This window comes from Geotrypetes seraphini, chromosome 2 (genome assembly GCF_902459505.1).
Source record: "Geotrypetes seraphini chromosome 2, aGeoSer1.1, whole genome shotgun sequence".
Taxonomy (NCBI): domain Eukaryota; kingdom Metazoa; phylum Chordata; class Amphibia; order Gymnophiona; family Dermophiidae; genus Geotrypetes; species Geotrypetes seraphini.
This window is the reverse complement of record NC_047085.1, coordinates 264,036,316-264,050,036: the sequence shown is the minus strand read 5'-3', so window position 1 is coordinate 264,050,036 and position 13,721 is coordinate 264,036,316. Positions and strand designations below refer to the sequence as shown.

Sequence of the window (13,721 nt, the reverse complement as noted above, 5' to 3'; positions counted from 1 at the left end):
ATTCTTTTTCTTCAAAGTCTGGGATTTCACATCAATTTTCCCAAATCTCAACTGACTCCTTCTCAGTCTCTCCAGTTCATAGGAGCAACTCTGGACACTATCAATCTGAGAGCATACCTTCCACAACCACGTCAGGATGCACTCCTTCAAATTTCTCAACAATTCTTCCAACTTTCCACTGTTCCAGCAAGGAAAATGATGGTTCTGCTCGGTCACATGGCTTCTACAGTTCATGTGGTTCCTTTTGCCAGGCTTCATCTTCGCATTCCTCAATGGACACTGGCATCTCAATGGCAACAATCAGTGGATCCACCAACTCGACTAATTTCCATCACTCCTTCATTAAAGAAGTCTCTCCGTTGGTGGATGCTCTCTTTGAATCTTTCAAGAGGTTTAATGTTTTACCCTCTTCCTCATCAGAAGGTCCTCACAACCGACTCGTCAATGTATGCATGGGGAGCCCATGTGGACGGTCTTTGCACTCAAGGGCTCTGGACCCAAGCAGACCGGAGGTGTCCTATAAATCTGTTGGAACTCAGAGCGATATTCTATGCTCTCAAAGCTTTTCAGCATCTTCTTCACGACATGGTGATTCTAGTACGTACCGACAACCTAGTAGCCATGTATTATGTAAACAAACAGGGAGGGACGGGATCTCACTCCCTCTGTCAAGAGGCTCTGAAATTGTGGCAGTGGGCGATTCTCCACAACATCTTCCTCAGAGCAGTTTACATTCAGGGTCAACACAACTATTTGGCGGACAAATTGAGTCGTCTTCTACAACCTCACGAATGGACACTCAATTCTCCTACTCTTCGCCAAATTTTTGCTCGTTGGGGGACTCCGCAGATAGATCTGTTTGCGTCACCTCTCAACTTCAAACTGCCTCAATTTTGCTCCCGCATCTATACTCCTCAACGTCTCGAAGCGGATGCGTTTCTACTGGACTGGAGGAATCAGTTCCTTTATGCTTTTCCTCCGTTTCCTCTGATTCTCAAGACTCTGGTCAAGTTGAAATCAGACCATGCCACCATGATTCTGATAGCTCCTCGGTGGCCCAGGCAACCTTGGTTCTCCCTTCTACTTCAACTCAGCACCAGGGAGCCTCTACTTCTACCAATATTTCCTTCTCTACTCACGCAGAATCAAGAATCTTTGCTTCATCCCAATCTACAGTCTCTACATTTGACAGCTTGGTACCTTTCTCTTTAACAGACTTTTCTCAATTCTCTCTGTCTGTACAAGATATTTTACTTGCTTCCAGAAAACCATCCACTAGGCAATGTTATGGTCAAAAGTGGACAAGATTCTCTGCTTGGTGTTCTACACATAATTTACTACCCAGATCTGCTTCATTGACATCAGTTCTGGACTATTTACTTCATTTATCACAATCTGGACTTCAGACTACATCTATCCGAGTCCATCTTAGTGCTATAGCTGCTTTTCATCAGCCTTTGGATGGAAAATCCCTTTCTGCACATCCTATGATTTCTCGTTTTATGAAAGGACTTCTCAATCTTCATCCTCCTCTTAAACCACCCCCTGTGGTTTGGGATCTCAATGTTGTTTTAGCTCAACTTATGAAATCTCCTTTTGAACCACTTGACAAAGCTCATCTCAAGTATCTCACTTGGAAAGCTGTGTTCCTGATCGCCCTCACTTCTGCTCGTCGTGTCAGTGAGTTACAAGCGCTAGTGGCTGATCCACCTTTCACTGTTTTTCACCATGACAAGGTTGTTCTCCGTACTCATCCTAAATTCTTGCCTAAAGTTGTTTCAGAATTTCACATCAACCAGTCTATTGTTCTACCTGTATTTTTTCCAAAGCCTCATTCTCACCCAGGAGAGGCGGCTCTTCATACTTTGGATTGTAAACGTGCTTTGGCTTTCTACCTGCAACGCACTCAGCTTCACAGAACGTCTCCTCAACTTTTCATATCCTTTGATCCAAACAGGTTGGGTCATCCTATATCGAAGCGTACCATCTCCAACTGGATGGCTGCTTGCATTTCTTTTTGCTATGCTCAGGCTGGTCTTCCTCTACAAGGTCGAGTGACGGGCCATAAAGTTAGAGCTATGGCGGCATCTGTAGCTTTCCTCCGTTCAACTCCTATTGAGGAAATCTGCAAGGCTGCCACTTGGTCCTCGGTTCATACTTTCACCTCTCATTATTGTCTGGATACTTTATCCAGGAGGGATGGCCATTTTGGCCAATCTGTTTTGCAAAATCTTTTTTCGTAAATTGCCAACTTCCCTCCATCCCTTTTTACTTAGCTTGGAGGTCACCCATATGTGGGAATATGCTGCCTGCTTGTCCTGGGATAAAGCACAGTTACTTACCGTAACAGTTGTTATCCAGGGACAGCAGGCAGATATTCCCACAACCCTCCCACCTCCCCTGGTTGGCTTCTTGGCTAGGTATCTGAACTGAGGATCCTCTCAGGAGATGCGCCCCCTAGTTCGGACGGGAAGGCACGCGCGCAGGCGCGGTGCAGCACTCGAAAGTTCGAGATCTTCAAGCAAGTTTGCTTTCGAGGCTGTCCGCTGCGGGGCTCCGTCGGTGACGTCACCCATATGTGGGAATATCTGCCTGCTGTCCCTGGATAACAACTGTTACGGTAAGTAACTGTGCTTTTTATACAGCCCAATGATAATTTAGTTAGGGGTTATATTATAAAAGGATATCTGAAGAGAAATAATTAGAAAGCTTTATACCTGGTAAAATGGTGTTCAAATAAAATAAAAAAATAGTCTCTCTTTATTTAACTTACCAGGTATAAACAGTGCAGTGCACATCTCTGACATAAGTTATTAATGTTATCACATTCTGTACGTGTGTATGGTCTCTCTTAAATGACATAATAATTATGTCCAGAACATAAAAAGGTATATTTTCTGAATGTCCTACAGAATACCTTTAAGTGCATTAGTGTTGTTTCTCTTATCTCACACAAATACTACCTTACACACAAGTATTGTGTCAAATGTTATCACATTCTGTACGTGTGTATGGTCTCTCTTAAATGACATAATAATTATGTCCAGAACATAAAAAGATGTATTTTCTGAATGTCCTACAGACTACCTTTAAATGCATTAGTGTTGTTTCTCTCATCTCACACAAATACTACTTTACACACAAGTATTGTGTCACATGTTATCACCTTCTGTACATAAAGTGGTTTTTCTCCTTTTTCTCTTATACTCTTTTACCAATAGGGGGGTTTAATGTAACATTGAAGCTAAACAGTCATGAGGAAATATTTTCCTTGAAAAATCACGTACTGGGAAATGTTATTCCATATAGACTTTCATCCTTTTGTGATAAAATTGGTTAGCTCTGCTCTCTCATTCTGATGATTTGGCTAACATGCTGGGTTAAGAGAAAATTTCACCAGACCGAGAAGATGACCAGACATACAGTGCCGTGCCATGAGGCTATTATGTGGCACCGACTTGGGAATAGAAATGAGCCTATATCCTGCCACTTCACATTAGGGCTGGTCTCTGGGGGTAGTGCATGTGATTTACATGAGTGAAGGCATGTGAGTGGCATAGCAAGCCTATTGAAACTGGAGCATAGCCAGACCCTAACCAAAGCTGCTAAGAAAAACAGGATACCAGATAACTGCAGTGATCGATGGTGACTATGAAGCCACCCTAAATGTATGTAAGCCATGAGTAAGAGCACAAATATAATATTAATAAGATTATTAATTTTCATGATTCCCAATACGTGATACTTTCAAGTGAAAGGCCTAATTAGCAAGAAATATTAGGGAATGCAAGAACACCAGGTTTAGCACATAAGGAAATAAATTATGAAGGGAAAATTAATTTTCCCATTTTACCTTTGCTTAAAAGTAGAATATTGTTTCTGAAATACTGGCTGGCAAAGAAGCATATTTTGGCTCCAGAGTAGCAGATGTATTTAGAAGGGAAGGTGAATGGGTGACAAATACTGTACATAATTATGAACTAACGCTACGATATGATCAGTTAATGTTACATGTCGTTAATGATATCACAAAGAATTAACTTTATCGCATTGATTTAAAAACCACATCACATTCTGTACCCTTAGATAGAAAATGGTGTAAAGTTTGAAATGAAACAATGTGTCTTTAGTACTGTTGAACTTGTGATTCCTGCTAGTCAAGCTCCCTTTTCAGTATGTTTACAGAATGTTAATGTGTTGCAGTGAGCAACTGAATTTTGAAATAATAACTTGCATTCTGTGGCAGATCATATTGAAGCTACCATTGCAGTGATATGGCATAAAAGGAGTTTCTTCATTTTGTACTCTATAAATTTGTTTAACTATCTTTTAACATTTCTTAATTGTCGGACACTCTCTCCCTTAATTCGGAGGACTTCTAAATTTGGAGAAGCAGACTTGAGTATCCAGGAGTGGAATGTTATACCCCAGCATATTACTGATAATTTTGTTCAGAATATTATATGTCTCCTCAAGTCTGCTTACCTGAACTCCTGAACCTTAGTGTTACCTTGACAACATCAAATGCTTTCCTAAGAACCCAGCAGATTTTCCCTAACTTCAGTTGCATGTGTACCGCCCAAATAACATCAGTAAGGACAGACCTGGGTGTTATCAAAACAGAGAAAAAAAGAGCAAGACCAGTCCCTGCAACACCTCATTAACGCCAGATGGGACCTGAATGTTATCCAAACAAAGGAAATGGCCAGGGGGGTAACTGAAATTCAGCATGCTACCGACATGAATCCACAAGTCTGTTTAACCAGATGAGAAGCCGGTTTAACACCTCCTTATGACATTCTGAATACCTCCTGGGTAACATCAAAAGAACTGAGAAATCTGCTATCTTGACCTCTTTTGACCTGGGTGTTGTCAAAACAGATAACAAAAGAACAGAACTAATTGTAACAGCAGGACCAGCTGTTTATGCTTTTACTATGAACTCCACAGTGTGCATCCTATATAAGACCGGGATTCTGACCCTGACAGTAGAATCCTAGCCGGCTACAGGAACAGAAGCCACGAGGCTAAAGGGTCAGTCTCCCGTGTCCTACTCGCCTATCCATTGAGGGATTCCGAATGGTGAAGGGAGGGTTTACGTGAGATACGGTGATGCTAATTTATTCTTATATATATATATTAAAGTGTTATTGTTTATGTTTGATATTGTCTGTGTGTTTTCCTGAGTATTTCTGATCATCCCATTTGACAGAAATTAGTGGCGGAACAAAACATGACAACAGATAAAGGCAAAATGACCCATCTAGTCTAACCATCTGCAGCATTCACTATCTCCTCCTCTGCCTAAGAGATCCCACATGCCTGTCCCATGCATTCTTGAATTCAGACACAGTCTTATCTCCACCATCTCTACCAGGAGACTATTCTATGCATCTACCATCCTTAGATTGCTCCTGAGCCTATCACTTCTTAATTTCATCCTATGCCCTCTCTTTCCAGAGCTTCCTTTTGAGTCTCTTTCCTTTTCACTCATGCATATTTATGCCAAATAGATATTTAAACATCTCTTTCATCTCTCCCCTCGCCTGCCTTTCCTCCAAAGTATATATATCGAGATCGTTAAGTCTGTTACCAAATGCCTTATGACAAAGACCACTAACCATTTTAATATCCTTCCTCTAAACTAACTCCATCCTGTTTATATCTTTTTTAAGGTGCAGTCTCCAGAAATATATAGAATATTCTAAATGAGATCCCACAGTCTTATACAGGGAAATCTATACCTCATTTTTCCTACTGGCTATACCTCTCCCTAAGCATTGTTCTAACTTTCGCCATCGCCTTTTCAACCTGTTTGGCCACCTTAAGATCATTACATACTATCACACCCAAGTCCCATTCCTCTTTTGGGTTTTTGCAGCCCAAATGCATGACCTTGCATTTCTTAGCATTAATCAATGTTGCAACCCGCCTTGAACTCCACTTCAGAGGATTTGGCGGGATATAAGACCACAAATAACAATAGTATATATGGATTAACAAAATTCTCTCTGTGCTGGCTGGACATGAAAATCAGGAAGAAAACAGCTGTTTTCTTTCTCTGTAGCAGGTCAGTGCTGCAGCATCTGAGATAAGTGAGAACACTGTGCAACTAGTGAGTTCAGCAAACAAGACACCCAAGGGACCGTGAGAGGGTTTTAACTTACTGCAACGTGTCGAAGTTTCAATGGCTGCAACCAAGTGTGTGAGTAATAAAAAAGGCTGCAGAGAAATTAATCAAAAAGGAAAAGAGAAGTTCCAGGCACTTCAGTGCTTGACAGGACATGGAGGAAAGACTGAAAGATGACTAAGGGAAAAGAAGGAAACAGCAAGAGATTCAAAATCTAAGAGAAAAAAACAGAAAGGAGGAATCAATCAGTAAAAGACAGAAAAGAGGTGAGGGGACAGATGATCACACGAGGGCAGGGTATTACCTATGTTGTTACTGTTGATCCGAGGGGGCGGTGGTCTTGCAGGGGGGGAACTAGAAGACAACTGAGTGGGCTCGGGGGTGGGTGGATAACAGCGCTCAGCTCCTACACTATAAAGCAGACTCAAGAGCACCTTTCGATTCGTACCTTGGGGGAAATGGAAGTAAGAAATTAAAATTATCATCAGCACCTGGTAAAACATGCCTCCGTTAATCAGGAGTTCATAAGCAGAGCAGGAAAGGCCTGAGAGGTAGAGGGGGATCCACAAGTTCCTCCCCTTGTTTTCCCCCCAGAGTTCTGAAGTGGAAAAAATTGAAAATCTTTTGAAATATTGTTCCTCTTAGAATTATTTATGAAATGCTCTGCAAAACATATTAGAACAGGGATTCTTAACGTTTTTGTTCATGAAACCTTTTGAGAGTCTGATGAAAGTTATGGACCCCTTGTCAGAAAATAATATTTAAATGCATAAAACAAAACACAGATATACAGATTGCATTACAAAGGAAATCAATTTTGTTCAAATACAGTTATCAAAATATTAAACATTGAACAGACTTCCTAGAATCACAGGCTTATGGACATTTAGGTACAAAATAACCTCTGAAATGCAAACTATTGTTTGATGATTGTTATCAATTACACGTCTTTAGCTACACACAACCAAATGTATTCTGGTTTTGCTTTAAGGTATAATATGCATGAGAGCAATTTTCATATATTGCTTCCATTGTATGCAAATAGATCTCGTGCATATTCATTGTGGAGATCTTGAAAACCCAACTAGACTTTGACTCTGGAAGACCTGGTTGCCCACCCTTGCCCTAGAGTCGCCAAAATATGGAAGTGTTCTGGAGCAGGAACATCCAATGTTTCACAAGAAAAGATGTATTTTTGAAAAACAGAGACATTTAAAAAATTTATTTACAAGGGCTTCAATAGTTAGATTTAACCTGTTTGAGCTTTTTGAACTTTGTCTCTCCCCTCAGACTCCTCAGTATCCTGAGGAATTTGGTTGCTGCATAAGAACATAATTACAGCCTTAACTGGGTCAGACCAATGGTTCATCTAGCCCAGTACCCATCTTCACAGTGGCCAATCCAAATCACTAGTACTTGGCAAAAAACCAAATAGTAGCAACATTCCATGCTACCAATCCAAGGCAAGTAGTGGCTTCCCCATGTCTGTTATAATATATCTATTTTTGCTTTCTCAATTCCCTCGTTAACTCTATTGTTCTTTAGCCATCCAACTGGAATGCATTTGCTGAGACAATGCACAATAAAATCAGTTGAAAGAAAGCACCAAGAACCTAAATAGAGGAAGAATTGTGTACACATCCAAGCACTTCTGACTGATGCCACAAAAGAAAAAAAGATCTCTTCAGTAAATTTTAGGGGTATAGAGAACAAAACAAATAAACAGGGGAACTATGGGACCACAGCAACATAGGAGCTACCACATATGAGTAATGGAAAATTGCGAGTCTTTCCAGAAAGCTCTAGAAGAGCTATCCATTCAGGATCAAGCACAGTCACATGGCCCATCTGTTCAAGTCCAGTGATCTGCTTGTCCTCAGACCTAAACATCCAGGTTACAATGATTTTAAATTTAGCGCCAGTGATTTTATGAATACCGATGAATGCAACTTTGTGATATGATCAGCTTCTGCAAATGATGCGCTGACAACCACAGCCAGGTGCACAAAAGATTTCCTTAAGACATGATATGCTGATAATGTTACAAATTCTGATAGGGTAATAAAACACACACATGGAGAATAATGTTGTTGACATCATTAGTGCAAGGTTCTAATGTGGTACAAGACATACTCTGCAATACCTGAGTTCAAGTTTCAAGTTAATTTGAAATTTCTTATACCGCCTAATCAAATCTTTTAAGTGGTGTACAAAAATGTTAAAACCATCTAATAACTAAAATACAGTTTAAAAACATACAACAGCACTAGGGAAAATACTAACTTTTAAAAGTAGAGATGATTTTCAAAACTCTCTCTATATGTAAACTAGCTTGATAGAAAATTTTCTTCTTCACACATTCATTTAATACCATGCCTGAGAAACTCCCCAACCCCCTACTTGTCCTGTTGTCTAACAGGACAAGGAACTGACAACTGAGAAGGAACTGTCTCTTGAATGTTTTAATGTACAGCACTGCAGAAATGATAAGTAGTATTAGTAGTAGTATAATTTTCAATAGCTCAAGCTGTATAAAAATATGCAAGGACTGTTTTCCTCCCATAATCTAAACAAGCCTACAGGAATCATCCTTCTAAGAAGGGCAAACATGAACTATTGAAGCCATTTGTTCATTTAGCCATGTGTGAAGAGGCTATCATGCCAGTTTACATATAGAGAGAGCTTTGAAAATCATCTCCTCTACTTCGGCAATCAATATAGTGCAAAAATACAAATGCAGACAGCAAGGAAGATGTTTCCACCTCACCTTTGCTGATTCTTGCAGCCAGAAGTCCAGGCGTCTCGCCAAAGTCATTTGGGATCTCCACGTCAGCCCCAAACACAATCAATGCTTTGATGAGTTCCAGGTGATCCTGCTGTAGAGTGGGAAGGAGGCACGAGGCGGGATGGTGAGGAGAAGACACTCCTGGCCACCTCTTAAGGAATTTTGTCAATTTATACATAAAGGAGCAGACATACTATGCATTTTTACCATAGACACAATAGGGGGAAAAGCCTTTTTTTTTTTTTTAGCACATCTGGCTGAGAGCACATGTGGATTAGCTCAGCTGTCACAATTAACATGCATACATTCTTGCCAGAAGACCCAAAAAAATATGCAGTGAAAGGGTACTTTCCTTAGGACAGGTGACATAAATGAGGTGTGAGTGGAGAAAGATGAAATGAATTGAGTAGCTGTTGTAATAATTGCATACAAGATAAGCTTACAAAAAAGACAAAAGCTCTGAGATTTAGTTGAACACATGATAAAGCAGGGAATAAACAGAAGATACCATGGGGGTAATTACATTATTCCTGGTAGAATTCTGTGCAAAAAGGGTCATTAAATCCAGTGGCGTACCTAGTATATATGACAGCCAGTGTTGATCATTTTTTTTAACAACCCCTCCTCAATATAAAAATGTTATTTTTAGTAATAATCCATGAGTCACACAACAAGGGTGCACCTAGGAAAAGGCAGCATCTTAAACACTGCAGTGAGCACACACATTGTAAAACTAAAGCCAGATCCTGCACAGTCAATTGATCCTGTACAGACGATGCTAACAGAAAACCATGTCCTTTTCATACACAAAGAACACAGAAACACCCTCGCCCAATATGGAATAATCACAAACTAAAAATAGAAATATGTAGACAAAAGTTAAACTGAAACGCCAAGAAACCAGACTCTGCATACAATGCGACCCCACAGAAACAGTGACACATGTCCCCTAATAATGTGCATAATATAAAGACAGTAGATGTAAATTTGAAAAAAAACTGATACATAACAATCACCACTTTACAAATTAACAAGCAGAAGTAAAAGAAATAACGAGAAATAATAAAATACCATTTTATTAGACTAATCCATTTTTCAATTTGCTTTCAGAGGTCAAATCTTTCTTCAAGACAGTACAGTATACTGCTGCTATGGTATCCTGTCCTGACTTGAGGAAAGGGGATTAGTCCCAAAAAAATTGCCTTATTTCCATTTCCTATTTATAAACTTTTATCAATACAGTTACAATACTACTTGATTCTACGTAAAGCAACAAAAAAAATTTATTTCAACCTTTTGTCGTTTCTGCTTCAATCATCTTCTCTTTGCTCTCTTCTTTCTATACAGCATTTGTCCTCTCTCCCTTCCATGCAAAATCTGCTCTCTCTTTGCTTCTTCCACCCAGCCTCTGCCCTCTCTCTCTCTCTCTACCCACCCCTTCCATCTACTGTCCACCCTCTCTCTGCCCCTTCTATTCACTGTCCACCCTCTCTGCTCTTTCCATCCAGTGTCTGCCCTCTCTCTCTTCCATACGGCATCTTCCCTCTGTTTATGTCCTTGAATAAACTGTATATCCTGTGCCCTTTCTTTCCTTTGTATATGATTCGTTTCAGTTTCACCCCCTCTCTATTGTTCTGTCTCCATCCCCTCCCCCATGCTCTGGCATCTCTCTTCTCCTTTCCTTCCTTCCTTTCCACTCCACCCCATGGTCTGGTACCTCTATCTCCCTCCCCTCCCTCCTCCCATGCCCTGGCATCTCTCTCCTATCTCTCCCTCCTTGCTCTGGCACCTCCTCTCCTTTCTTTCTCTCCACTGAGGTTGGATTTCTTAAGTTCATTTTGAAAAAAAAAAAAAAAAAGTGTACTCAAGATGAAATTAAACAAACAGCAAAGCAACCAAAAGATTTTGCTGGCTCCAGCACTACTCAAAAAATCTCCTGCAGAGTAGTCATTGACTCCTGAAGAAGGTACAGGTTTCTGTACCCAAACGCCTACAGCATCAAGTTTTTTGTTTACATTTACAGAACTGAATCTCTGTTTTTAATAAAAGTTTGTGTTTGGAAACATCTCTAGTTTACCACTTGTCTCTTCTATGATAATTTAAAACGCCATTAAAAATCAATTTAAGTTCCACATGGAAACCCGCACCTAGACCAAGGTGCCTATGTGAAAGGCAGGCGTGTGCTTAGGGGCAGAGTTTGGGCAAAGCGTTAGGCACCAGTATTTTAGGCCAGGAAAACCCTGGCCTCATATAACAGTGCCTAACTTGATTTAACCAGTTAGAGGACTGACTATCACTGCTGGCTCTGCCCCCAGACCACCCTGGCAGCAACTGGGCAGTCAGAGACAATATTCATTGATACTAACCGCTTAAGTGCCACTGAATATTGGCAGATGGCTAGCTCAGAGGGGTTTAACTAGGCAGGAGCCTTTTTGAATATCAGGTCTTTGTAACAGACCACCTGGTGTGGCAGGCTGTCTTGGCTTTCCAGGAGAGATCAGCAGTCAGAGAGCTAACACACAATTGCATATAAAGAAAAATCTTTATTCAGGGTCGTTTGCCTCACAAATAAGGTTTGGCTTAGCTTAGCCAAATGCTGTACCTAGCTCTCAATCCCTGCTGCAGGACCTCTCCTCCCTCTGGGACCTCTCTCTAAGTGAATCCAGCCTGGGCAGAAATACTCTTGCCTCTCTAAGGCCCATCCCTGTGACATGCAATCTGGGACATGTAGTTTTTTTGTTTTCCCTAATGGCTCAGCACCCTCTACTGCCCGGTACCATAGCAACATCCCCTCACTGTGTCACAGTCTTTTATTATCAAAATTTGTACGACCACCCCTCACATACAAAATCCACTAAGGTAGTTCCCCTGAAGCTACCAATTTACAGACACCTGCAACTGAACTGCCTTCAAATGACAACAACCTATAGGCACCACCAAGCCAAGCAGGACTGAATCTAACTAAAAAGGAAAACAATCCTGCGCTTGCTGCCACAAAAGAAATCCTCTGCATCCTTATGCTATGCCACCCAGTTTCCTGATACTTGGTAACCCCAGGGCAGGATTAATATGTAGACAAACAAGGCACATTCACAAGACCCAAAGGTTTAGGAGATATTTGAATTCAATAGCTCCCAAGGCAGATTTTTGTCCTAGTAAAGGAGGGGAAAGGTCTACAACCAGAGCCATTACTGGCCATAGAGGTCTGTCTATTTTCCCCACCCCTTGTGCATCAGAAGTCTGTCAGAAGCACTTCTTACCCACTCATTCCTCCTCTGATAGTTTTGCTCCACAATCAGAACGTGACTCAATTTGTGGGTATTTTAAAGTGTTAATTATGATGGAGGGGCCCAACATGTTTTGGGGGTTTATTTTGCCTAAGGCCATTGGAGGATTGATTCTGCCTTGGACAATCTGCCTGACACACAAATTGTATCACTTACCTTCATGGCCAGATGCAGAGGAGTGTTTCCACCCTCACCCTTGAGGTTTGGGTTGGCACCGTGGGTGAGGAGCACCATGCTGCACTCGAAGCGTGATCGCTTCACCATGATATGCAGTGCAGTATCTGCTGTCTTGCTAATCGCGTTAACATTGCAGCCACGCTCAATGATCAACCGGGCCATCTGCATACCAACAGAGAAGTAGAAGAAGATGGAGATGTCTGAGACTATTTCACAGTATAGATAGCAGTCAGCATCATGAGTGAAGAAGTAGGCTGAGAACCAGGAAAGCCAGGATTCAGATTCCCATTTCTGCCACCAACACTCCTGGACAAGTCACTTCACTCTGCACTTTTTCAGATATAAATTTCTCTCTCTGCCCAAGTTGACTTACAATCTGTGAACTGGACTACATTTTTCTATTAATTATACACCACTTAGTGTTGAAAGAGGGGAAGGGTTTAATGGGAGGGTTTATGATTTTATAATGAATAATGGGCTTAGAGGGAGGGTGGAGGGAGGATTGCATTTATATTTATAAGATACAATGATAAGATGTTCAAGTGATCTAATTAATAGTGTTTATTATGACTTCTGTACACTTGATGAAAGTTTAAAAACAAATAAAGAATTTAAAAAAAAAAAAACCAAACTCCTCAACCCTCAGCAGCCAATTCCAACCACCTCTCACCCCAGCACCTACCAGGCGTTCCATAGTGGCTAGTGACTGGGCACTGTCTGCTTCCAGCATCAACAGGGAACCAGTTAACCCCTAGCAGTAGTCTCACAGTACTATCACAAGAGGGGGTCAAACTCCTGCAGTACACATCAGTGCAGTAAAAAGTATAACTTCATCGGAGCTTGATAACTGCCCCTCTAAACTGATATCCAACACAATGGAGTGAATTGCTCAGGGTCACTCACTAGGAGCAGCAGTGAGATTTCAACTCTGACTTCCCTCATTCTCAGCTCTCTCCTTAATTAGGTTATTCCATTTGTTTTGTTCTTCTCTTTAAGGCATCTCAGTTGGGCCTCGTTAAGATGCTTTCTTGCAGGACCTCTGATAGTCCTACATTCTTTGCCCTGCTCTTTTATCAATACATGTGCACTAGCAGAGGACAGGATGCAGCTCCCTGAACCTGCTGCCCTGTAGCAGAAGCTGAAAACAATCCATCATTCTTATTCCTGATCAATGAATAGAAAGAAGGAACTGGATTCCACTGCAAGCCAATGTGAATAGATAATTAATACAAACAATACTGGGGGCGTGGCTTGGCACGCGCATAAGATGGAGGAGTGATCGCGACGCTCCTCTAACCTGGGCAACAGTTTGACAGAATTGAAAGGTTTTGCTGATTTTTTC

The 13,721-nt window shown here is 41.1% G+C and overlaps 1 protein-coding gene across 7 annotated transcripts in view; it reads right to left on the bottom strand.

Moving 5' to 3' along the window:
• Positions 1-13,721, bottom strand: part of PLA2G6 (phospholipase A2 group VI) — a 150,669-nt gene that overhangs the window by 85,146 nt on the left and 51,802 nt on the right. For 4 of the 7 annotated variants that reach the window (XM_033929522.1, XM_033929521.1, XM_033929520.1 and 1 more), the window contains 3 exons: positions 12,359-12,541; positions 8,898-9,066; positions 6,435-6,578 (listed from right to left, as the gene is read on the bottom strand). In XM_033929522.1, coding sequence (XP_033785413.1) covers positions 6,435-6,578; positions 8,898-9,066; positions 12,359-12,541 — 496 coding nt within the window. The remainder of the gene's footprint in view (positions 1-6,434; positions 6,579-8,897; positions 9,067-12,358; positions 12,542-13,721) is intronic. The other 3 variants (XM_033929524.1, XM_033929525.1, XM_033929526.1) reach the window with 3 other exon arrangements.